Raw genomic sequence first — 27318 nt, forward strand, 5'->3', positions numbered from 1 at the left:
GGGAATAAATGGGCTGTTCCAAAAATCGATGTTTTCACAATATTACGAGGGACACTGGCAACACTGTTGGTGTCACGTGTCACTAACAGACGTGTTTCACCTCAGGCTATCACACTAGGGCACTTTTAACGACAAAGGAGAAAGTTGGTTATTCTCGAACATATGCAATAAATTACATACACCTTGAAACCCTGAAATGTGGATATCCCTAAATGCTTCTCTTACGCAAGAATATGACGATGTTCGGATATATTCTTCAACAATAAACACTCTTTCCTGTGTAGAATATGGCATTTCAAAAACACACACACGACGTCAGCATAAGTAGACACAATCTGGAATGCCGTTCGCGGCAAACAGCAACCACCTAAGGCACAGAAAACATAACAATTGATACACGTTCTTGTACCCACATTTCAGGGTTGCGAGGTGTATGTAATTTATTGCATATGTTCGAGAATAACCAACTTTCTCCTTTGTCGTTAAAAGTGCCCTGGTGTGATAGCCTGAGGTGAATCACGTCTGTTAGTGACACGTGGCCCCAACAGTGTTGCCAGTGTTCCTCGTAATATTGTGAAAACATCGATTTTTGGAACAGCCCATTTATTCCCTTCTGCAATGTTTTTGAAACTTCGTCAAAGTTCTTTTTCTGTCAAATTCAATAGATGGCCATCCAAATCGTTCGTTGGTATTGTGAAATGTTGCAATAATTTACCTCAGTGAGTTCTGTGCATCAATACACACGATTTGCAAATATTTTTTTTCCGCCTTTGGCAACACTTTGCTTATTTGTTATTAAAACATGCATGTTCTTACATATGTTTTTGTCTCTAAATTTTCCCAATATACAGGGCATTCTCTTGGCAGAAAGAGTTTCTTCTCATTCCGTTTCGCTATTCCGTTATACGGGCGTAAACACCGGGTTGCGTGACTTTTCGGACACTCTGTACTACATTGTTTTAGACATATTCCTCTGTGTTCATTCTCCACACCGTGTGAAACGGAATGATTCAGTTTGGAATTAACGATGGGGGAGGGAAAATATTAAATTACAAAATCTCCATTTCAATAAACCGAGAAGTGGAGAAAACTTGGATAATTGTTATAAATATTTAAATTACATTCATGTTTATAGTTATATAATCGCAGGTGAAATCAGAGATCTTACGTGGAAGATTTTTTTTTCTTGCTCTGAACTCAGCCAACAGGCATTTCGCACCGATCTAATACATTTCAAAATGTTATTGAATATTTCATGTCGATAATTTGATTAATGCATCTATTCTTGACGCCTAGACGATATCTGCAACTACCTCTTCTCTCCAGTCCCTTCTGTTATTCTCTTCTCCTTCTTCTCTCCCCCTTCTCCTCTGCTTTTATCTCATATCGCCTTCCCTACTTTTCTCGCATCTTGTCTCCACTCCATCCCACTCTTCGCCAGTTCTCTTATCTCGTCTCCTCTCTTCGATTTCCGACTCCACTGCACTATCCTCCTCTTCTTTTCGTTCTTCTCCTTTTCTCTCTTTTACTCTAATCTCCACTCCCCTCTTCTCGGCTCCTCTCCAAACTCGCCTTCTCCTCTTCTGTCATCTCGTTTTCCTCCTCGTATCTCCCCTTGCTCCATTTTCCTCATCTCTCCTCGAATCCTTTTATTTTCTCCTCATTACTTCTCCTATCCACTTCTGTCCTCTATTTTCTTCCCTCCTTTACTTTCCCTCTTCCCCTTTCTCTCTTCTCCTCTCTTTGTCCCCTTCCGTTTACTCTGTTCTCTTTTCATTGTGTAGACTCATCAGCAATGAAGTACTAGAAAATCGATTATCTTTCTTTCAGAAAGTATTTTTAATTTCCACAAATGTAATACTGATATTTTTTCTAGTTTTATACAATAATACTTAGATTTCTTTCTTTCACGTATTTCAGGCAACCCTGAAATTGAGCCAAACTCTACACGCAACCCTCCAACGCTTTGCGTAAATTTTGTTGCCTAGTTTAAATGTCGTTGACCTAAAACTTTTGAGAAGTAAATTAGCCTTGTTAGGGATAAATTAAATAAACGCTGATATTCCTAAAACTTAGGCCGTATTCTTAAAAACAACTTGTCTCTTGATTTTTACCATATCTAGCTTGTCTATCGAAAAGGGATATAATTATAAGGATTTTAGAATACGAATTTCTTCTAACAATATTCTCATGATAGATCATAAGGTTTATTGTATTCTCCTGCTTTTTGCTTTGACTTCTTAATTAAAGTAAGTCGCTTGCATTAATAGTCCCATTTTCCGTGTGATCGTAAATCCATTTTCGTAGGCTTTAATTACTGTTAGATCATTTAAGGTTAGCATCCAGATATTTCGAATAGGTTAGGCTAGTATGTTTGTTACATTAATAATTATGTGTACACTTTCTCTCTTTGCTTGATGTAAAATTTTTAATACGAAAAATGATTTTAAAATATTGTAGCCTTCAACCAAACCAGTTAAACTTGTGAAGCAAAATATTTACCTGATTTCTAGAAAATTAAAATTGTATTCAAGTTACACACGGGAATTCAGTTTCCAAAGTTGGAAAATTTATTTAATATGAAATTCCAATCTTACATGCTCTTTTCTCAACCTAACTTTTACAAAATTATCTCCCATGTTTAAGTTGAATCGTAATTGCTTATTCCACAGCAATTCAATAGCAATCACATATTAAGATGATAATTCTTTACGAATTTACAGTAAGTATCAATGTAGGATCAAATTCTATCTCTATCGCATTTTTTGCCCTTGGTAATTTGAAAAATAATGGTACATTATGCAGAACGGTAAAGATTAGATTTTTACTTTTATCAACATTATTCGCGTATTTTGTAATGCCGTATAACATTTGAAATGTTCTTGATGTGAAAGCAACGTTCTGAATGAATAAGAAAGGACGATTCAGTCAGAAGAATATATATTATACTCTTATAATGCACTTCGTTAAATGCTATAAATTGACTATAGTTCACTAGTCCTGTGACGTCACGGAAGCTGGTGTGAGGCCCGGATATAAGTATCTCGGAGGCCCCGCCCCACCCCCCTAGCACTCCCAAAATTTCGTCAATAGCCCACCTAAATTTTTCACAATACATCTTCCCAGATGGAAAATTATGGATAAACCACTATTCGTCCACTTTATGCAGAGTAAGGCTAATCGGGACTGGACCTACAGTTTAAAGTGGAATCCTAACCACTTGTGCCTCCACCGGGTATCGAACCCGGGACCCCTTGATTACAAGGCGACGACGGGCTCAATAAATGAAAACAACTATGTTGTCTACATAATTTGCCTAATAACTTGCCTTTATTCTCTGCGTGAAGAGTGACATCTATCCCACCTAACTACATTTAATAATTATCTCTGTGTTGTTATTGAGTGAATGTCTTTCTGTCATATCTATATTCTTTGGATGCCTTAGTTATCAATTGATTTGGTAAGTAATGCATTTGATATATCTTGAGTAAACATATTAAAATTTCAAATATCTTAAAAACACGTTGTGTTTTTCAGTTTCGATTATGTTTTTGTCAATTTCATTTTTGTATTGTTAAAAATACTTAATTTAATGTGCTATAAAAATATGATTGTCAAGAAAGAACATTTGAAAATCTGTCTTGAGGATCAATTTCTTTATGTTACATGCTAAGATTTTCCAATTTTCCAGGGTTAGTTTATTCGCTGTATGTGTTGGTCTTAAATGGACAAGTTAAATCTAGGCTGGGAATTCTTACATCATGATATATATATATATATATATATATATATATATATATATATATATATATATATATATATGTATTAAAGTTAATTAAGATTTTTTGTTACATTTCCTTTGTGGACGTTATCCTGATGACCAAATGATTTAGCTCCTCTTTCTTTTAACTATAGTCAGATTTATTTTATTTTTCAAATTACGATCCAACTTTTTTCGCCGCAAATCTGATGGAAATCTTTGCCCCCGCGGTATCAAAAGAACATTTTCATACCATCTAGCTCTGTCTTGCAAAGTAGAAAATAGAGATCTCTGGAGAGACACGTCACCATTTTCTTCTCTCTCAAGCTGGACAATGTGGCCGAGTGGTCCAGGGGTACCGGGTTCGAATACTGTCTCGGACATGGATGTTTGTGATTGTCTGTCCTGAAAAGTCCTGAAATTGAAATATGAATGAAATGATATGAGTGAATGAAGTGTGATGGGGGAAGCTTCCGCATAGAGGCTTTCCTTTTTTTTAAATAAATAATAATAAAAAAAGTGGTTAGCACATCGCACTGCGACGCCAAGGGTCCCGGGTTCGAATCCCGCTCGGGCTTGATTGTTTGTGAATGTCCATTCATCAATTTCATCACTCATCCCCATCTTCGCAAATTAGCCGAGAGGCACAAAACGCGAAGTAAAATAAACTCAATCAATCAATCTTCTCTCTCAACAAAGAACAAACAAGTAAAAACACAGTCTGTGGTAAAAGTAAATAATGTTCTTCTATCCAAATACACATGTTTTCGTCTGGTGTTAATACTGTACAACTATAAGCTCTCGCGAAACCAAGTTGTTAACGCACTTGACTGGTGCGAGCGATTCCAAGTTAGATGTCATCCAGCGGGCTTTGTTCTCAAAAGCCAGAAAAGCGGCGATTCGACTCGATGAGCTGACCACGCATCCATCACACAACGAAAATCCACTTTTGAGGCTTTGAACCCCAAGAATTGTTGAGCTGAGTTGGGTTGAGTTTAGAGTTGCCAGATTGCAAGAAAAAAAAAACAAAAAAATCGGGACATGTCTGTATGAAACAAAAAACAAAAGGATATTATTCTAGTACAGTCACTAGATTATCCGATATTTCCTATTAGTTATTTCCATTGGAATGGATTGACTTTCACTCCATATCGACAATGCCTGCAACTGCAAGCTTTCTTTGTCCCTCTTCGCCGTTGCAAAAAGCGTCGACGCTAGTTTATTTTCTTACAATGTTCGAAGAAAGCACGATGTCTGCAATATTTGGTAATTTTAGTTTTACAGTCATTGATCAAGGCTGTAGAGCGACCACAAACAAAATAACCTGCTCCATTCTACCCCTCCCCTCCACGCGCGAGTACGATGCAAAGGATACGTGTTTTTGTTTGTTTTTTTAACTCATATTCAGACATGTTCTTCATCGCTAATACGAATAAAATATAATATTGTTTTCTAAACATTGAATTATCTTTGCAGTTCAATGGTGTTGGTATGAGAAATGATTGATTCGCTTTTCTATCACTTTTTGGTTAATCGCGAAGATAGGAATGAGTGGTGATATGATGAAATTAATAAATGCACACTCACAAATACACATGCTCAGGCCTGGATTCGAACCCGGAGCCCCTGGAGTCGTAGCACAATGGTATGAAAAAGGCAATTTAAAAACAGCGTTAATTTGCGGAATGCAGTACTCAGTGCCGGATCTACAACCCTCAAAACTCCGCAGTGCGGGGAGGGGAGGGGCGGAGACAAGTAAGCCTTTAGGGGGTCCTCAGCCATTGACATAGTAGAGGGTTCGTATATGCGCATATAAAAAATAAATGTAGTTACTACGAGGTACAGAAATGAATACAATATACACAGGTAAAGGTAAAGTTCCCTGTGCATGTAGCACCGTGCCATGAACGCTCATTTAGGATATGTGGGGGCAGGGTCCCACATATTTTCGATGCCGGACATCTTGGAGGTGATGTGATCAGCACCACGCTCCGGCCGCATTTACACCCCTCCCCCAACGGGTACCACTTGATTTTATGGTGGGTGGACCCTGGATCAGCTTTTTGCGGGGACAAAGCTGGGAAAATTCCGACCTTACATCAAATCAGGGTACAATTTCACGAGAAATGCTGTGGTGAAGGTTTCTTCAAACTATCTTTAATCAGGAAAAGTTTTGACTGCATGATTGTAACAAATGTAAAATTATACAGGTGTGAGAAAATAGTGTCATATATATATATATATATATATATATATATATATATATTGTATATATCACATCACCACCGGTGCCGAAACCGTGAGGGAGGGGCCCGGGCCCATCCGGTTCTCGTTTGACCCCCATATAAGGGACCCAATGCATATTACATAGCTTTTGCACACAAGAGGTGAGAAATTACGCAGGATTCTGCTCTGAAATGGGCAGAATCAATAATGTGGGTCTATCACTCATTTTGAGGGCGTTTCTTGTGCTTGTGCGTTTACTATTTCAGTATTTCCTTTTTCAAACTGACAATGAATTAAGGAAAACGCATGGCATATTATGAATGAATATGTGCGAGAATAGACGAAGAAACTTGGGAATACTGTAGTCTTCCAAGACTGCTAGAAGGAAAGGCTGGGGTCAGACACGCCTCTTTTCTCGACTGCCGCGGGTGTGACGTCATGGGCGGACAAAACCCAGCTGAGTCTTTACCCCATACGGAAAGAAACGTGGAAAGGCTGATCTGTTTTGTTCTTTTCGCTCCTTTTTTCTTGTATTTCTCGATTGTTGGGTTCAGGGTGCGAAATCCTGGAGGGGACGAGGGGGATTTCCCCCCACCAACAATCTTGGCCACAAAAAAAAACACCAAAAATTTCCCGGGGGAAAGAGTTTTTGTTATAACAATGAAAAGATAAGCAATTACTTTAAATTTCAAATATACTTTACTAAGAATAATATTGAAAACACACACAAATTAGTGTAGTGTGTTGAATGCTTTCTGTCTCAAGAGATCATTAACAAATCTACATCAATACGCACAGTAAAAGTAAAACAAGAATGCAAAACAATAATAACTATGAAATCTAATTGATTTATATTCCTCCCTGTGTAGTTCAAAGATTCATAAGACTCAGAATTGTAATCTGAATAAGGAAAATTAATTAAGAAATAAATACCAATAGTCGAAGCAAAGTTACCAAATTTGAAGAAGTTAAGTGAAAACAGCTCCTCTCTCACTCCTAAAAGAGAGCAATAAACGAGATTGTTTTCTTTTACATATTCAACTTATCCATAATTTTGGCTTTCTGCCTTTCTTTATTTAACAAAATTATTTTACGCATTCAACATATATATTTTTCTTTCTGCCCTAACAAAATGCATTACTAGGTGTATTAACCGCAATTTTACATGAAACTAATGTTTCACAGAGGAATGTGACGACTTATAAACTACCGATAAAATGTGTGCGTAAATGGCTGTGTAATCCAACTGTAAGGACGTACGTTATGTCGGATCCTAAGTAAGTCTGTGTATTCACTCCCAATTAGCTTCTGGGCATAATTACGGCTCTTTTTTGTTCATAATTACTGCTTTGATTCGGCTGCGAAACCGGAGCGTAGAGCGATCTGTCCGCGCGTGACGTCACGCCTGACGTCAAGGACCACGTGATCAGGTATGGCCCCAGCCTTCTACTCTACTAGACTTGGTAGTCTTCATGCTCTTGAATGAGCCAGTCCTTTGCAAGATAGGCTCCTTTGTTTCCCTTCGGAAATATCAAAAATCGCTCGCCCAGATGAAATTTTTATCTTGGGCCTTCCTTTTTTACGTAAATATGTGTGAAGATATTAAACTCCTATAAAGGATTGTAAGAATAAGTATTATAAACAGAACATGATAAAAAATCCTCAGTCAAAAGTTACATGTAAAGTATTATGTTGTATAATTACATAATCACAGTAGTGCAGCGAATTTTTTGTCTGCAATTACTATTTTTCAACGGTTAATTCAAGTGTATTAGGTTCCACCTCAAGGAAAAGAAAATTACCCCTCTTACAGAAAACAGAAAGAAATCAGTATTCATGCTATACTTAGCTTTACCCCCCCCCCCACAAATCTCTTAAGAAATCGGCGCCTATGGACATCACCACCTTCCCATTAAAAAAAAATGAGTTGAATTCAATATGGCGGCCACTAATATGGTGGACGTCCGCTTGGAACACACCAATGTGATTCCCCTAAGCCTAACCTGTTTATATCATGACCAATTGTACCCAGCCTAACTCCTTTACTTTTTATAGGGGGTGTTAACGGACTTTTGAATCACTTCGTAGGCCCGTGAGTTTGTCAACATGAGATCAAGAATTACACGCACAGACATTATACGTATATGTGTAATATGTGTGTGTGAAGGTAGATAGAGGGGGGGGCTTTGGTAATATTTTGCGGGGAGGGGCAAGATTTGTAGATCCGGCACTGGCAGTACTATCCTAATATTTCTGAGAATTGAATGTAAGCAATAAGCACCCAACTGCACGTCATGTGACAACCTTTGTGTGTGACTGATTGTCGGGTCACGGGGGGACTGGAGGTACAAAGTCCTTTAACCATAACTTGTCTGGAAGGTCGCGCTGTAAGTGGCAACTTTCTCTTGTTTTGAAGCTTTCAGTTTTTTGCACTGTGCGTTCCATACCACCAGAATTTTGTATTTTTTATTCATTAAATATGTAATTAAAACTGAAGTTATTCACCCTCGAGTACTCGCGCGGCATCCCGTAACACGGATACTCGCGCGGGTGACAATTGTCACCCATAAGGTATTTTATTTATTTCGAAAAGACTAATTATAGTATGGTGGATTTTTTTGTTTTGTTATATTTACAATCTATTCTAGGGACACTTAAAATATTTTTTGAATTATTTTTGTATGAAACAGGTGTTGTAAAGAAAAAAAATACCAAATCGTTCTTTAACAAAATTTTGATGGAAAAAATATCTTAAACTTTAGGCAACGGTAACTTTTTTTTAATGCAGGGTAACATTGTAAAACTCCTTGCTCATCTGAACGACTGCTTTATTGAGAATCCATAAACATATATATTAACATAATTTGGCCTTTATTACAGGGCAAAATAAATCACTAAAGCGTACCCTGCATTTTACATAAAGAAAGAGTATAGTCACAACAATGTTTGTTACTCGTAATAATTTTTTATGCATATTGTAGGTTGAAAATTTCAATGATAGAATTGATGAATGATCACTACAGATATGTCGTCCACATTTTTCACAATGTTTTCTGGTTGATTTGTCTCTTGCCCTCCGACACAGATAGGAGCGACCTCTACTGTTACCTTGTTGTCTGCACTCAGGCTGAGGACTTTCTTCGATTACAAGAAGGGCCTTTCCTTTCTCTTCAGATGTGCAGGGATGAAAGGAAGCTGGATGAGACTCTCAATCAGAGGTTTTATGAGTTCCAACGCCAAACCTTTCAGGAATTCTCGTCTTGCAGGTGGTTTAGCTGCAGCTTTGTTGAACTTGTAAATGATTGAGGCGTTGACCCAGGCCCGTAGCCAGGAATTCTTAGTAGGGGGGGCGAAGTCAATCCTAGAGGGGGCAAATTTTCAATATATTGTGTTGCACTGGCAGATATAGCAGGGTACAGAGGCGCACTTTCCCCCTCCTCCGAAAGTGATAAGTAACACACTGTAAAAAAAAAATACACTTCTTGTACACTTTTGGTACACTTTCTTGCATATAATATGCACAAGATATGTACTGAAGGTGTTGCAAAAGTGTACTTAAAGTGTTCTAGATGTGTGCGACCCGAAATGACGAAATTTTGTACACTTGTTGCACACTTTGGGGACACATTCAAAGTTGTGTGCACTTCTTCAACGCTTTGTTTAAAGTAAGTCTGTACACTTCTTGTACACTTTTGTAGCACATGATTTCATTTTGTGTTGTTGGTCATATCGATTGTTATTTTATACTTTTTTGACAAATGAATATCTTATGAACATAAATCAATTTCATTATATAAAGCAGTAACACACTTGAAAGCAAGCAACATTAAACAATAACAAAATATAACTATTTTTTTTCCTGGAACACATGGAAATCGCATTGCATCATGAAACTATCAATACTTTTTTGTTTAATGTACCAATTTGATAATTGGATAAATCTCATTAAAATTGAAGAAGGAGCAAGTTGAATGTTCCGAGGAAATTAATAGATTTTCTTAAATCGAACTATTCATCTTTATAGCACACCAAAACAGATCGTTAACTTCGGGGGGCTGGTTGTTGCTGGAAACTTGTCATCATCATTATTATGTAACGCCACTTACTTCGCCTTACACAGAAAAAACTGGTTTGTTTGGAATTACCAAAAAAGGTTGGTTGAGCTGTTTGGTTATGCTTTTTGTTTCCGGTAACCAAATGTTGCTTGTAATTACTAAATAATTTTGTTTAAGAATACCAAAAAATTTGGTACTCGTAAACAAAATGATACATATGTAAGTAAAGAGAAGCAAAACGTTTGGTTAAATTTACTATATGTGCGTTAGCGTGCTTCTGAATTTGAAATAACGATTGTCCAGTTTCGTCGAGTGTAGTATGAAAATACTTTGTCGAAAATTGAAACTCATGTATATAGATAATTACTCGAAGCGAGTCTTTATGTTGTTGTGTAACTAATATTCTGAAAAAAATCAGAATATACTTACTTTATACTGAGTTTTCTACACCGGCCGCTAGATGGTTCTGTCAAAATGTGTACAAGAAACATAAGTTTTTGTACAACAAATAATGATACGTTTGATTGTAATCATAGTGAAAAATTGTGCTTTAACACTCTTCGAAAAATATGTGAACATCTAAGATACAAATTAAATAAGAAAATGTACTGCAGTGAATAAAAGTGAATCTCCCATGAGCAACCTTTTTGATTCTGGACTATATAAGTAGAAGGTACGTGAGTCGCAGAAAAACAAACACGCATCACACAAAATTTAAGGTTCACAGTTGAAAATTGTTGATTTTTCCTCCTTCAATTGTGAAGTTAAATGTGAGTCAACAGTATTTTTATTTTAGAAACTAAGTATGAGTACTGAATTGCGATATATCTCATGTGTGCAAGAAGTGTCGCTCAAGTATTTTCACAAGTGTTCCAAATGTGTAAAGTGTACCAGAAGTGATCAAAAGTAGTTTCTGCAGCACACTTCTTACACACTTTTGGGACACCTTTATATTGGAAGCACTCCTTGCACACTTCCTGTACACTTCTTTTGCTGCACTTTTTGTACACTTCCTGTACACTTTGAAGCACTTCCTGTACACTTCTTGTGCACATTTAATGTGTACAAGAAGTGATCAAAAGTAGTTTCTAGGAAGTGTTCCAAAAGTGTGCAGAAAGTGTATTTTTTTTTACAGTGCAGGAAAGAGATGATATCGTGGAACTCAAACGAACTTAAGATGTTCGAGCAACATCAAATAACAATATTTCGATAATGACCTTTCGGACTATCAAAGAATACAAAGATAAAGTTTAACATAAATAAGCTAACCGGGACTGTATCTACTTTATATTTACAGGTTAAAGAAATCTTAACGAGAATCCAACAACACCATTGTGTTGTGTTATGCAAGAAAATTCGAATTAATTAAATAATAATGGTTACTATCTAGACTTTGATGAATTGTGTAAAAATTTGTAATACATTTTTTGTAGGCCTACTTGCTAAAACGTTAAAACATGGTTCCCTTACTCCACCACGGATTCTATTTGCTTCAAATGAAAGACTCTTGCATCACTACAGACAATGTTTGCCTACTGGTTATGTTATAACCATTTTGCAAAAGATTGTGTTGTTGAAATACATGTGTTTGACACCCGACAAATAAATAGGAATCTCTTGATTGATCAATGACTTCTTGGATTACAGTGTCATCAATCATTAATATTTCATATCAAGTTTTATAGAGGGAAATGTTGTATCCTCTTTACATTATGAAAAATGACTATGGTATGAAACCGAACGATATCATGGGCCTCCATCGCCCTATCCCATTTCCGCAGCACGAGGTCTCTGGGCCGCTTATCACCACCACTTTTTGAGTAGAAGCGTACAAACCCCAAATATCAGGGTTTTTTTATGCTGATACTGATTTCTGCCAGTCACAGAATGGCTTGATGCTTAAGATATATGAAAAATATAATATAATTTGAGAGATTTTCAATCGTATTTATTTGACTGGAGCTTTTTTCTACTATTCAGTTTCTTGAACCTATATTCATAGGGTGCCGCCTAATAACACCGACAACTTTCACAGTGTGTGCAGGACATCAAGGCAAGTAACTTTTCTCAATCACTATTTGCTCGTCCAATTCTTCTTTCGATGTTACAAGCAAACGAAGTATGGCATCTTCTGTCCATAATTTATGCAATCCCGTTGATAGCTTCGGATTTGCAAATGGAGTGACATTAATTTTTATTGCCGTTTCAAATTCTAATAGCAATATATAACATGCTATGCTATGTCATAACAATATCATGCCAACAGTCATGTTTATCACTTACCTTTTCCTATAAAAATGCATATCATAACACACACCTATGTTGCTCATCATATTTTATCACAAAATTTGAAATTGACATTTACACCACAAGATGTCTAGTGTAACCCGTATCAAACTACAAATTTTATCGCTTTCCAACCGAAATAATAAATGTGAAACACTATCACATTTTCATCGTGTTTGATAATAATTTCAGCCAGTACGTTGTCCTACATCTTTCACTAGCCGACCTCCGTGGTGGGATGGTTACATAACACACTACGAAACCAGGGGTTCCAGGTTAGAGTCTAGGCATGAGTGTTTTTTTTTAGCAGAGGCGAAACCACAAATTTTTATCTGGAGTCAAGTACCAGGACAAACGTGCTAATAATAATAATAATAGTAATATAGTGGTGGTAGTGGTAGTAATAATAGTAGCATTGAAAGACATTATTATCGTTGTTAATCATGCAAAATGGGGTAGAAGTCGGTGCTAAAGCATTTTTGTTTGAAATATTTTTCCAACACGTTCAATTTCATATTAGCTAATAATGGAAAACAAGCACACAAGCTGTATTTTTGAAAGACAGAATATGCATGACGAACATTATTCTTTTTGTACATATGGCACGTATAACTTTCATGTACAACATATATTTTACACATAGCTATGCAACATGGAGCGACGTAAAATAAAAAAAATACATATGCAACATGTTAACGCTATATTTTGTACGTATTCAAAGTTTCTTTAATATTTATATATATACGCGTATATATATAGGGTGAGTCATAAGTCTCCATACAAATGGTGAAAACGGTGACTAATGTTTATTTTTCCTTTTCAGGCAGGTGAACCAATGAAAAGAGAAGCCACTAACGAAGGAAGAAGGGATTGACATCATTCTGTTGGCTGGGGGTAGTACCACTCGTCATGTAGCACGTACATTCAATGCAACCCACAGAACGCAGATAACCTATGACACCGTGGCACCTGCGTTACCCTCCTTTCATCTGTTGCTGTCTTTGGTCTTCCAGGCCTACTTTCGTCGGCGACGGAACCTGTCCTTCTGATTTTCTTGATACGTTTGGCCACGGTGTCATGGGTTATCTGCGTTCTGTGGGTTGCATTGAATGTACGTGCTACATGACGAGTGGTACTACCCCCAGCCAACAGAATGATGTCAATCCCTTCTTCCTTCGTTAGTGGCTTCTCTTTTCATTGGTTCACCTGCCTGAAAAGGAAAAATAAACATTAGTCACCGTTTTCACCATTTGTATGGAGACTTATGACTCACCCTGTATATATATATATATATATATATATATATATATATATATATATATATATATATATATTATTTAAATACATTACATGATCAATTCATCCTCCAAATTGTCTCTCAAATGTGCGCGCTCTTTTTCCTCAAAAGAATTGTTCATGCATTTAAGCAGCAACAATCTGAAGTATATATTTGGCCTTACTTTTCTCTCTGGTAATTTAGAATGAATTACAGAAAATAATCATATTGGGATCGAAGCGAGCAGGAAAATCGTTGGATCCAAATATTTGCAAACTGAAAACAATATTGATTTAATAGGGAGCAAATAATTTTCACGGGGTGCCATGGCATTCTCTTTAACATTTTTTTTATTTAGATAGTTTTGGCTCCCAGGGCTGACTCCCGCCGCCCCCTAGCTATGACTCTGAACTTTAACTATAAGAACAGAAGATATTGTGTTTGCGAGCGAAGCGAGGAAGAAAATTTTACGAAATGTACTTTTATTTGTATAAAATTTGAAATCTAGGAGGCAATTGCCCCTCTGTGCCCCCTGCAAGTGCCCTTAGCCGTCTGAAAGAAAAATGCAAAAAGCACTTGAAAACTAATTCCATTTTGAGTATCCATTTGTCCTGCTACTCTTAGATCAATGTTTGCCCCCCCCCCTAGATTGGACTTCCGTCCAAGATAGGGGGGACAATGCCCCTGGCCCCCTTTGGTTGTAGCACTGTTTGTGAGTGTCTCTTCATCAATTTCACGTCGTCACTCATTGTCACGATTAGCTAGATGTGGCAGAAAAACAACGCTAAGTAAGAAAAATCAAATATCCACTCTCTCTCTCTATCACATGAATCGCTATTACCAAAAGGTAGACTTTGGAAATAAGAAGTTATGCAGTTCAAACTTCATAGCAACACATCCAAGAAAAACATCCGAACACATTAGGCACCCTTAAAACAAGACTACTCAAAATGTCACAACTGTTCTAGATACTGAAAATTGCGAAATCATTTCCCGAAGTCGGAATCTGGAAAGGAATTTTCCCCCCAATCCTGATACGACATTATACGGAATCCAACAGACCTTCATAAATCACAAAATCAATAAATGTCTTTGTTATGTTCCTAGAGTAATACAGGATATAATTGTAAAATTTAGTGAGAATTCCAGGTAGGAATGTATTCTGTATTTTTCACAGGGGGGGCAAGGCAGGCTCTCAGGGGGGGCAGTTGCCCCCCCCTGCCCCCCTCTAGCTACGGGCCTGCGTTGACCACAAGTTTTGCCCTACAAGTTCTAGGACTTCTCTGATAGGCGCAAGCCGATCAATTTCTCTTCGCTGCTGACGATCTCCGATGTCATCAAAACGAAGACATCGCATGAGGAAATGAAATGTATTCTCACTAACAAGATAACAGACTTCCACACCAGTCCCTGCAGAGTTGTCCCACATTGCTTAGTTTTTTCCTTTTACTGCCAAAACAGCCAATTAGTAGCAAAATGCCTATGAAAGCACGAATTTCAACAACATTCGTGTGTTTGGCGTCCCGCTCTCGGCTAAAATGCTCCTTTATATGGTGAATATAAATGTTGGTTGATGTAACTATAGTTCCAATAACGTTAAAAAGTACAAAGCAATCAAGTGCACTGCGTGCTTCCCTACCCTGTCTAGTTGGTCCTGGGAGCCGCAAAATAATGTTGTCAGCTATGGTTCGTACATTTCTGGGCAGAGAGGATAGTTCTTCCACTTCATTACATTCTTAAACTGGTCTCTTAAAATGTATAAATTTGCAAATGGGATGTTCTCTTCATCACTGGATTCTTCTTCCGCATTTGGCGGCAGGTCATTTTCGGCATTTTTCACTTGGTCCGTTTGTGGCTCATCTGCTTCTTCTGTGTCAAAGAGATCGTCCTGGACATCTAAATGGCCATCTCCACCAACGTCACTATCATTCTCCACAACATCGTCCACATCGGAACTCTCACCAAGCAATACGTCCAAAATAAGAGAGTTATTACAGAGTCGTGGACGCTTTGGTGCATTCATAACGCCGTTAAGCGCACGGGGGACAAGTGTCACCCAACTGACTTTCAAGCGCAATAACACGGGCCACTCCTCACTACAACATACAAACTCACACTATAGTCAGCTAGCTGGAAATGTAGGGGGAAGGTTCTGAAGCCCCTGTCACTCCCTTCCATCACACTGCTTGGCGGTAACAAAAACAAATGGGCTGGGTGACAATGGTCACCCGCGCGAGTACTGGAGGGTTAATTAATTTGTATCACATTTATACGTCCTTTTTTCAGTTTTAAGTCCTTTTTTATATTTTTAGGTATTTTTATAGGTCCTTTTTTTGGCAATTTATAGGTCTTCAACTTCCGTGAATTACTGTAGGTCCCGACAAAATATAATTATAAAATGTGTTAATTAAACCTTATTTGTACGTAATTCGGTGTTATGTGTACTAATTTTCATAAAATACAGTTGATTAGTATCGTAAACAAGCTAGACGGGCATGGCGGAGGTCTCGAGTTGCATGAAAAAAGAGTGCAGTGCAGCGCGGCGGTGTCGCAGAGAAGGCAAGGAGAGGCGGCGAGCGGTTTCATCAAGGAAAGATTTGCTGCAGTTGTTCAGAATATGACACGCATCATTTTCTTTTGTACGTAATACCGATAGCTGAAGTTTGCCTCGTTCCATAAATTATTGTGCACTTCATTTCATTCTGATGCTGACGCTTTCGGTTGAATGAGTGCAAAACAATGTATCTTCAAATAGCCTCCAGTTGAAGCAACAACACTTACCTTTAATCATTAAATAATAAATTTAACCTACGTTCTTTTTCCTTTACGCCCACCTTGTACATACATTTGCCATGATACATAATAGTCCGCAATCCTTGGTTGTTTTCCATCGTGACGTATCTGTTATCTCTTTGCTGTTATCTGTAAACGCGAATTTCATTTTTCCCAGTTCCCGAACTCGGCACCGCCCTTCGACTTGTGACGTCCAAACATTCTACTGCGTATATGCTAAGAGACCTAAACCTAACCTAACAACGAATGATATTTGCCCTGTCGTGAGAAGACGAAGGGCGGGGCATAACCAAGAAAGGAGCTGGGGAAATGTGCGATCAGTTTTACCCTGTAAAAGCGCGCGTTTCTCGTTGTCTTCTGCTAAGTGATAAAGTGTCAAGGTAAGTAGCTTTGTTGTAAAGTTTTCTTGTTTATATTTTATGTTACTTGAACAATTACATTTTATTACTTTATTGAAATAAAATTTAAGTTAATCAATTAAAATTAAAGTACACTGCTACGTTCACACATGTTGAAACGAGCTGAAGCCTGAAGAGCAAATACTGATCAGCGTGGACCAGCAGCAATATTAAGATTAAAGGTGTTAATAATTCAGTATTTACTAACTGTTGCTAGTATTATTTTACTATTCCTGGTAAGGCTATTTTGTGGTAATGTGTGCATGCTCTTAATTTGAATTGACATCTACTCTTTCCCATAATTATAATAGAACATTTCCAGGTTCCATGACATCTATTTCGTTATTGTGTGTGAATAAACATATTGATATTACTTTTAACTTGAAGCATCACGATAGAATAGTGTAAATTATTATGTCCTTACATGAATGTTATTGAACTGACATGGACGTCAAAGGTTTTTAACCTGCAAATGCTTGTGTAGGATCACTACGATTCAGCCTGTCAGTTCTCATTTTATTTGGCATTGGTGAACAAAGCATGTGTCCATCCTTAATTTTTCGGTAAAACTTCGGTATGGTCCCAACACCTCTCATAAGTTTGTTTCGTTATTTTTAACATTCGTACTTACCTATTCTGCATTGCGAAAGATTCTTCAAAGTGTTATTTTGCTTTTTTCACAAATAATTTCAATTTGTGACATGAGGAGTAATTGTTGTTCTTCCTTTTTTGCGCTTCCGTAAAATACAATATGGCGAGACAGCTTGACTAGCGTGGTAGATCATCAGTGGGTATGCAGTGTTTCCAACCTTGTCAACCGAAAAATCCTCATGAACCATTCACGGATAGCCCCTGGCCTCCCCGATGGTGCAGTGGTAGCATCGTCGCCTTGTAATCAAGGGGTCCCAGGTTCGATTCCCGGTGGAGGCACATAGTGGTTTGGATCCCACTTTAAACTAGGTCCAGTTCCGATTAGCCTTACTGTGCATAACGTCGACTTAAAACAACAAATCAATCCAAATTATGAATAGCCCCACGAACCATGCACGGATAGCCCCAATTGATGAATAGCCCCACAAACCGAAAAATCTTCACGAACCATGCACACGTAGCCTCACAAACCATTCACGGATAGCCCCAAAAAATTTTCATCTTCATGCAAATAATTGGCATGGTTGGAAACACTGACAGGGACGAATAGCCCCACGAACCATGCACGCGTAGCCGCACAAACCATTCATGAATAGCCCCACAAACTATGCATGGCTAGGTTCGGTTAGGTTAGGCAAACATAGTTAAAATTGTCATCTTCTTGCAAAAAAATTGGCATGGTTGGAAACGTCATGAAACGTTCACAACATTTGGTTCATGTAGTGCAAGCAAATGAAAACAACAGCAATTGTGCATCGGAGAGATATTTCTCTTGAAAAATACATGATTTCCCGGTGAAATAGATTCCACGATGAAAGAGAATAGCTCCACGAACTTCTAAATGCTACAGAAACTCATTTCCATAAGTAGTTTCTTGTGTAAAAATGAAGAAATCCGTTGGGACCTTACGGAAGTTTTACCAATTTTTCCATTTATTATTATTTTTTTGAGAGAATGCTATGAAAATTGCGAAAATCTTTAACATTCGGATACCAATTATATTATTTAATATAACTGAAAATATTACAAATGTAACATAACAGAGTGTATATTAATTTTAGGAGGCTCCCGATGTCATAGTGGTAACATTGTTGCCCTGTAATCACGGGGCTCCAGGTTTGATACTTGGTACAGTGGTTTGGATCCCATTTTAAACTGTAGGTACAGTCCCGGTTACTCTACCTGTGCATAAAGTGGACTTAAAATACACAACTCAAACAAACTAACAACTCATTCCAGAAAAATGCCTAACCTGGTCATCGTCACACACAAGTTACAGTATAAGAAAATTAATATTATTTCTGGAGTGGAATTGAACATGGCTGGAGATCATCAGCAAGACAGTGCCTTGAAGTCTTGAGACAGTTGGATGAGCAATTTGCTTCTTTTTGTGCTTTTAATATCCTGCTGCTGTGCTTAGGCAAGAAGGTTAGGTAGGCCAAGTTTGGTGTTCATAGCATTATATTTCATCCCTGCATGCTTATGGTGTTAGTATTTTCACACATTCCTTCATCTTCACCCTGGAGTAAATTTTGCAAGCATTCGTGGATATTTGTGACAGCTAAAGGTTGGTAGAGATGCTCTCCCTCGATCTGCTACAATTCTTCTGTTTTAATCAAATTCAAGTCAAAGTACTCTCTTCTTAAATTATGTCTGTATGCACTACGCTGGTTATTTTTAAGGGAATACAGAAAACAAAACACAAAATAAGTATCATTCAGATGCAATTTATTACCTGTATTAATCAGGTGGAAAACCAACATGATTGAGAAGAGAGTGTGTTAACATGCATGTTAGTCTGTGCCAAACTACAAAATATTCACTCCTTCATCCAAAAATGGAAAGATTTTTCATTAATGAAAATTTTCAGGATGTCACCAACATGCTTTCTTCAAGCAACAGTAATGTGTACAGTATTTTTACTTTGAACACTATTTTTTTTTTTCAGGTATGCAAGATGGAGGACGTTTACCACCTTATCAGACAAGAAAAAAGTCCAGATTTCCACCATGGAGGAATCGATCCTGGCTCTCCTCTCATGAACTTGTCGCACAGAGGTGGATATGAACTCAGTGCAAGAGCAGTAAACAGATTCCACAGCCCAACACAGTTTGGGAATCTTTTACCTCCTGTGTCTACTTCGCAAACATACACCAAAGTGATAACTGAGAGACTTCCAAGTGTGCAGAGGCCGTTCCTGAGATATTTTCAAGAGGACCTTACATCCGTTCCATGTCCCAGACCATATCACAGCGACCATCAGAACTTCATGAATGGGTACGAGGGAGAGGATGACTACAGAGACGAGATGGTGGATGCTTGTTCCCCAGGTTGCGATTCAGATGCTTATGGACACTCAGTAAATCAGAAGAGGGACGGATATGTATTGCTGGATATTGATTCGCAGGAAATGGTGTCTCCAAACGTCCATCCGTCTGTAGCAAGACAATGTCAAGATGAAGATGTTCAAGATGTGTCTCAGCCAGAGGCGGTACTTCCTAGGATGAATGACGAGGAGTATCAACAGATTGCTCCTGCCTACTCCAATGATATGCCCTGCCAAGAAGACATATATGGATCCTGTCCCATGCAGCCCAACAATTGCAACCTTGACACTTTAGCATATGCCTCTCTGCAACATGCAACCACTGCCCAGGTGACTGAGAATATGGAGGTCAATGCATGTGTTCTTAACATGAATATGCCTTGTGGGCAAAGTCGGATTACAGAGGAGAGACCACCAAGATTTCTTGTGCTGCAGGATCAGATCTTCAAGAGCTCACAGTCACCAGAACACTTGCACCATCTCAGAGATGACGAAACAAAGGAACCCATTGGATCCTCAGTGCCAAGTCCCGTTACGAGCTTGAGAGTCAGCTCAGCTCTCCCGGAACTGTACAGCACCTTCTTCAGTACGGCTTCATCAACCACCACGAGTCCACAGCTGGCATACCATCAAAGAAGCCCAGTGAACAAAATGTCAGACGTGTACAATGTTCCATCATATCGGCCTCGAATGAGTGAGTATTCCAGAAACAGCAACTCCGACCCTGTTGTTGACGAAATGGACCTTCAAGACACCGTTGAAGTTACTAGTGAGAAGAGCGAGGATGCCAAACCCTGTAGTCAAGAAACAAGGTAGGTTGTTTTTCATTTTGTTCGTAACCGATGAATATAATTTATTCATTCTCCCTTTACAGCATGGACCCAAGATTGAACTGTAGGAGTGTGATCTCTTCATTTTATATGCACACACCTTTTGTAGATAATGCAAAATCTCCATGCACATATTGATCAGCATTGGGTATTTTCTCATGTTATCTGGTATACCACTGGTAAACCAACCATTTTCATATATTGGGCATTCCAGCATAACACGTGTGACATTTCACAAGAAATATGAGGTCTTAGACGTGAGATTGGATTAAAATCTTTATACTGAACTGATTCCATAGAATTATGAAGTACTTTGTGGTGTCTGCTAACAAAATTCTTTAAAAAAATAGACGTGAGTATGATGACATACCCTGAATTCACGAAAATGTCTTATGTGTGCGACGCTTTAAATATGTAACAAAATTTGTCTTATGTTGTCTGTGAAGCATATAGGCTACAGGTGCTAATAGTTTTTTTGTTTTTTTTTGTGAAATATGTGCATTATATGCATTCAGAAAGATTTAAACCTTAATGCAATTTTAAAAAGAAACAATTTAAATTTTCAGATTCATTCATTTTGTTAAGTGGAATGGAGCAGGATCACTTTTCAGAGACTGCCCCATATATGCAAGGGATATTTTTAAAGTAAGGTCCATTTGTCAAAGAAACTGCACTGCCGAGTTCTTAGTGAAAATTTATTGTGTATTAGATTCTACATGCCTTGATCTTTTTTCCACACAGTTTCCATGGCTATTAAAGAGTTATCATAACACATGTTAGCAGGGTGTCTACAAGTCAAGAATTTTTGCAAATTATTATTATTATTATCTTTTTTTACAGTATTGTGAATTTACATTGTTGTACTGAGATTTGATAAGATTGAATATTTGGAAATCTAAAATTGTATTGCATTGTGGTTAAGATTTGTTCACTTTTTCTTAAGAATTACATTTTTGTATGCATGAAGTTTTGTAAAAATATTAAATAATATAATGTGGCCATTCCCCATCCAGAATCAAGTCTGAAGCATTAATTTTTACATGCATTACCAAGTCTAAATCTCTTGTTCAAGTATAGCTTCAGTTTTTATCTTAACCATCCTTGTGGTAGGGATTTCTATGAATAAAAATATATATTTGCTTAATTTCCAACTATACCTAAGTAGGAGGTGATTAAATAAATTAAAAGGGGAAAAAATCAAGGAAATGAAAAGAAAGGTCATGAAAAAGTCAAGAATTTTGGACTTGTTATTTTGGTAGACACCCTGGTTAAGCTTTAGTAGACTCTTCTCATAGAAGTCAGCCGCCTGTGAGGAAAGCCATTCCCCAACTCCCATTTTAACATCGTCGTCGCTTTGACACTTGCAGAAATTCCAATAACAGCATGGAGATTGCAAATTGTCTGTTTTCATGGATTTTAGCATCTACCACATGCACCAAATCGTTGCTGATTACAGATGGCGAACCTTAGCACAGCTCATCATGCACATTCTCCTGCCCATCCTCCATTTCTGCACTTTACTATCACTCATTGCATTGGGGCATACACTTCACAAATCTGGCGATGAACTTCTGTCGCTGCCAAGAACCAGATCACTGACCGTATTTCACGGTCGCGGGCCACTCGATCATCTTAAACATTGCAATCACACGGTACAAGTGCACACACTGACGAGGTGGTTCCAAATAATGTGTCTGCTTCTGTGCAAGGGATGCTGAGAATCTGTGCACATGCACAGTACTACACCTGCATAGATAAACAAGTTATTGGCAAACGGACCTTCCTTACGCCATGTCGAAACTGTCGGAAAAAATTAAGTTGTTGGTCTTCTGGTTTTGTTTTACTTGCATTCCCTCATTGGTATTTATTTCTATTATATCTAATTAATGTGCAATAAATATACAGGGTGTCGCAAAACTCTTTCAACAACGCTTGGGTGCTGGTAGATATCATAAAAACAAGTAACTTTTCCCTATAAATTTACCTCGAAAGCGCTTAGTTTCGGCAGTATAAGCACTTAAAATCTATGCTGTATGTATGCAACCCAACACAGCAAATGCTTGCTCTGACATAACTACCAGGGGCATGTGGCAGGGTTGCCACTAGCGTTCGTCGTTAAGAGAGAGGCAACTTCAAAACAACAACTTGGGAGTCTTGCCTGAGCAAAATTCAAAACATTAATGATACTTGCGATGTTGTAAGAAGCATTGACAGTATTTATAAACTGACCAAGACAAATAATGGGCAGACTGAAATTCAAGATTACTCATTCTAAAATATCTCCATAGTTGATTGATTGATTTGCTTAATTCTAATTCACTTTTCTGCCACCTTTGGCTAATTGCGACGATGAGGATGATATGATAAAATAACAAATGACACCAATGTCTAGGCCAGGATTTAAACCCGAGACACCTGGCGCTGTAGCGAGCTTTGCTAACCACATCACCAAGGAGTGTTTCGTGTATCATGCAATATCAACAATTGCAAGTTACACGTGAGATGGGGGAATCCACGAACGAACAAATGTAAACATGATATGCTTGCTTCCTCGTTTCGAACACGCAGACTGTAATGTTATTACAATTTATTTCAAAATTATTCCTATCTGTGCTAGTGTTATTGCTAATCGTGTTCGTCTTATAAGGAAATAATTGCAAAGGTCTTTTATTTTAATGATTAATTGATTGGTTGATTTGCTATATTTCACTTTGCTTTTTGTGCCACTTTTGGCAAATTTGCGAAGATGGGGATGAGTGATGATATGATGAAATTGATGAATGGACACTCACAAACATCCATGCGCAAGCCGGGATTCAAACCCAAGACCCCTGTCATCGTAGCACGATGTTCTAACCAATCCGCCACGGGGGCCGGCTTTTAATTTAATGAAAAACGTCATTTAGACATGAACATATTCACACATTAAAACTAGTGCTTATTAAAAACCAATGCCAAGAAATGCATACTTATATCAAGCGCTGAACTGTAAGGGGCACCTGTATTGTACTGTAACATTTTCGGAAGGCACCAAAATGTCAAGCCCGACCCTGTGGCCGAGTGGTTAGCACATCGCGCTGCGACGCCAAGGGTCCCGGTTCGAATCCCAGTCGGGCTTGGTTGTTTGTGAATGTCCATTCATCAATTTCATCATTTCATCACTCATCCCCATCTTCGCAAATTAGCCAAGAGGCACAAAACGCGAAATAAAATAAACTAAATCAAATCAAATCAAACCAAAATGTCAACTTTTAGTTCACCCTGGAAACAACGTTTTGTAGCAAACGAGCGAGGTTTTGACATCAAGATGAACTTTCGGGATAATTCTTGTGAATTTATATTCTTCTCATTGTATGTCATTATTCTGCACATTCAGGCAAATAGTAAATATGAGGATGAGAGATCCAGTGGCACCTTTATCCAGATCGGAACTCGTGTCCGGAACATTCGTTAGAGAGATCATGTGTTGATCACTATATGTACTCAGTCACCGAAGTGGCTCAAGAATATTCATCTGCCGGAGATTTTTGTTTCTAGAGGTTTGCCTGCTTTTTATAACGAACTCTATTCGCAATAGCACTATTCACAATTTTATAAATTATAGATTGTAATAACATTACAGTCTGCGTGTTCGAAACGAGGCAGCAAACACATCATGTTTACATTGTTCATTCGTGGATTTCCCCTATCTCACGTGTCCCTTGTAATTGTTGATATTGCATGATACATGAAACACTCCTTGGTGATGTGGTTAGCACAGCTCGCTACAGCGCCAGGTGTCTCGGGTTTAAATCCTGGCCTAGACATTGGTGTCATTTGTTATTTCATCATATCATCCTCATCGTCGCGATTAGCCAAAGGTGGCAGAAAAGTGAATTAGAATTAGGCAAATCAATCAATCAATTATGGAGATATTTTAGAATGAGTAATCTTGAATTTCAGTCTGCCCATTATTTGTCTTGGTCAGTTTATAAATACTGTGAATGCTTCTTACAACATCGCAAGTATCATTAATGTTTTGAATTTTGCTCAGGCAAGACTCCCAAGTTGTTGTTTTGAAGTTACCTCTCTTAATGACGAACGCTATTGGTGAGCCCAACTTAAGAGTTCAGTATGGGGCTTATGGGGACAGTGTTGCCGCATGGTGCGCAGTGGAAGAAGGCTCCGGCGTGCATCGAACTTCTGCTGTAGTACACGCCGCAACAAAAGTTAGTGATTAACGGAACGGGTACTGTTCAATACAAGAATACAAATCTTTTCGCCATGATTTGATGGGAAGCTGTTCTTTCATGCGGCTGTGGTACAGAGTAATGACGGTCCATGGAGGGAGATTTGCAAATAACTGTTCCCGAATATACTTGTCATACGTCTTGCTGTCCATTTCATCGTGTACGTTGGCCGTGTTTTTTCCCTTTAAGTTCACTTTTTGCACAAAAAGGCTAATCGGGACTGGACCTACAGTTTAAACTGGGATCCGAACCACTATATGCCTCCAAAGGGTATCAAACCAGGACGTTACCACTGTGCCATCGGGGAGGCCTGTTTCACATTATCGGCACACTGTCTTGTTTGAGACAAAACCGTGTTCATTACCGGCATGCACCAAAGCAAATCTCTCCCCCCGACCTGTAAGTGCTCGCAAACAACTCGTAAGACCGCACAGAAAGTCTTGTTGTGTCTTTACTGTTTTGTCCCTTTATTAGTTTTGCACAGCAGCAGCTCGACAGTCATAGGCGGGTCTAGATTATTTTTTTCTGGGACATGCACAGAATATGCTGTAAGCATTACGTAATATTGGAAATATAATGTGCAGATTTGCAACTTATTCGACACATCAAAGAGTGCCCTTATATCAGTTTGTGCCCAGTGTTTTCGAAGGGGGAGGGGGTAGTACGTATACTTTTTAGTAGCTGGTCCTCATATGCCATCTTCTCCTGCTGTTGACCCTCTTCTTTTAGGAATACTTATCCAAGGGGGGCTTATGACCAGCATATACGCCCATTGGACATGTCACGTCATTCACATCAATATAATTGCAAGGGTTCGTTCTAGCTGTAATTTGTGGTCAGATGAACTAATCGGAACTGAACCTTCCTTTAATGTATAATTCATCCTAGAATGTACCTCCTCCAGGAAACTGAACCCAGGGTCCTTCGATTATAAGGGGATAGCATGAGCAGAATTTCCGTCGTCGCATTATAATCAAGTGATCCAGGGTTCGATACCTGCTGGAGGCACATAGTACTTCGTATCTCACATAAAACTGTAGGTCCAGTCCCAACTAACGTATCTGCGCATAAAATTGGACTTAAAACTCAATCAATCAATTATTAGTAGAGGTGTGAAATAAAAGGAGTTCTATTGTATTTTTACTCATATGAAGGATAATTACAGAAAGGAGACTTGACATTCTTTTAACTATCTAGGAAAAATGGCTCGATAATTTTTTTTATCTTTTAATATAACGCTCTCAATACTTTTCATAATACTTAGTCATCATTTTGGGAGGGGCAAGTGAACCTCCTCCCGAAAAATCCGCCAATGTATTATATACAATGTGCCTGGGAAGTTTCGCCGCACATCGCCTCGTATTAAAGTTAGATTCGAAGTCGTTGGATTTTCCGTACCTGTTGTTTCTTGACGTTCTTCTGCTCGTTTGGTGTTGCAAGAGGACCTTTAATCGCTTCGCTATTAATTTTGTAAACAGTTTTGAATGAAATTACAGTCGTTTCAGCATTTTCGCTTGCAGTCCAACTAACACTTTTACCAGGATTTTTCTGATTTAAGTATTCAATAATATTTATTACAACTTGTCTCTCTTTACTTGTAAGACTCTGGACTCTTTTATGATTGATAATACCACCCCTTGCCATTTTGCTGTTGTAGAATAATTATAATAATAAATTCCTTCAAGAAATACCCAAAATCAGAAAGCTCGTACGCAAACAATAAACCACTTGACCCCCGACAGAAGCCTATTCACGAACTTTTGCCTGAACATTCCCCGCCCCCTTCCCTCTTCCCAACACGTGTTTGCAGCAAGTGGCAACCGTCGGACGGCTGTTAGTTTTAACTCCCCAAATCGCGGTAAACACAAGAAAGGAAAACGTCTTTTTTTGATGGTCCGAATTGCAAAAGAAGGTGTAAACCATCAAAGCCGTACATTTCCTCTGGTTTTTGCTTATTTATTATTTTCTCTTCGAATGATAACGACTTTTGTTTCTGACAGAAACACACTTGTTTAGGGGTGGTGATCTCAAAAGTAAAAGCCCATAAGGGCCCATACTGAACTCTTAACTTGGGCTCCACTATAGTGACAACCCTGTTACGTGTCCCTGGTAGTTATGTCAGAGCAAGCATTTGCTGTGTTGGGTTGCATACATACAGCATAAATTTTAAGCGCTTATATTACAGAAACTAAGCGCTTTCGAGGTAAACTTTATAGGGAAAAGTTACTTGTTTTTATGATACCTACCAGCACCCAAGCGTTCTTGAAAGAGTTTTTCGACATCCTGTATACAATAAATGAGAATTGTTGCAGTAAATCATGTGAAATTTTCAGAATACGCCACTGCGTACTGATTGCCTACTTACAGTGTTAATTCAATACAGGCATGCTTCACTTCACTTACTTTCACTTAGTCTGTCCTCTTGTGCCTTGCAGTGTAAAGGTTTTTTGGAAGAATTGTCATTCTACAGCACGTTTGGACCTTTGAC

At 38.2% G+C, this 27318-nt stretch overlaps 1 protein-coding gene across 1 annotated transcript in view; it reads left to right on the plus strand.

Moving 5' to 3' along the window:
• The first annotated feature begins 3446 nt into the window (after window positions 1-3446).
• The window catches only part of LOC145997355 (uncharacterized), a 36018-nt gene continuing 12146 nt past the window's right edge, over window positions 3447-27318 (plus strand). Inside the window, exons 1-2 of the mRNA XM_083134315.1 lie at window positions 3447-3460; window positions 19394-20583. Of these exons, the coding sequence (XP_082990441.1) occupies window positions 19403-20583 (1181 nt within the window). The 5' untranslated portion in view covers window positions 3447-3460; window positions 19394-19402. The remainder of the gene's footprint in view (window positions 3461-19393; window positions 20584-27318) is intronic.

The sequence above is a fragment of the Lepisma saccharinum genome, chromosome 13, assembly GCF_977018435.1.
Source record: "Lepisma saccharinum chromosome 13, izLepSacc3.1, whole genome shotgun sequence".
NCBI lineage: Eukaryota > Metazoa > Arthropoda > Insecta > Zygentoma > Lepismatidae > Lepisma > Lepisma saccharinum.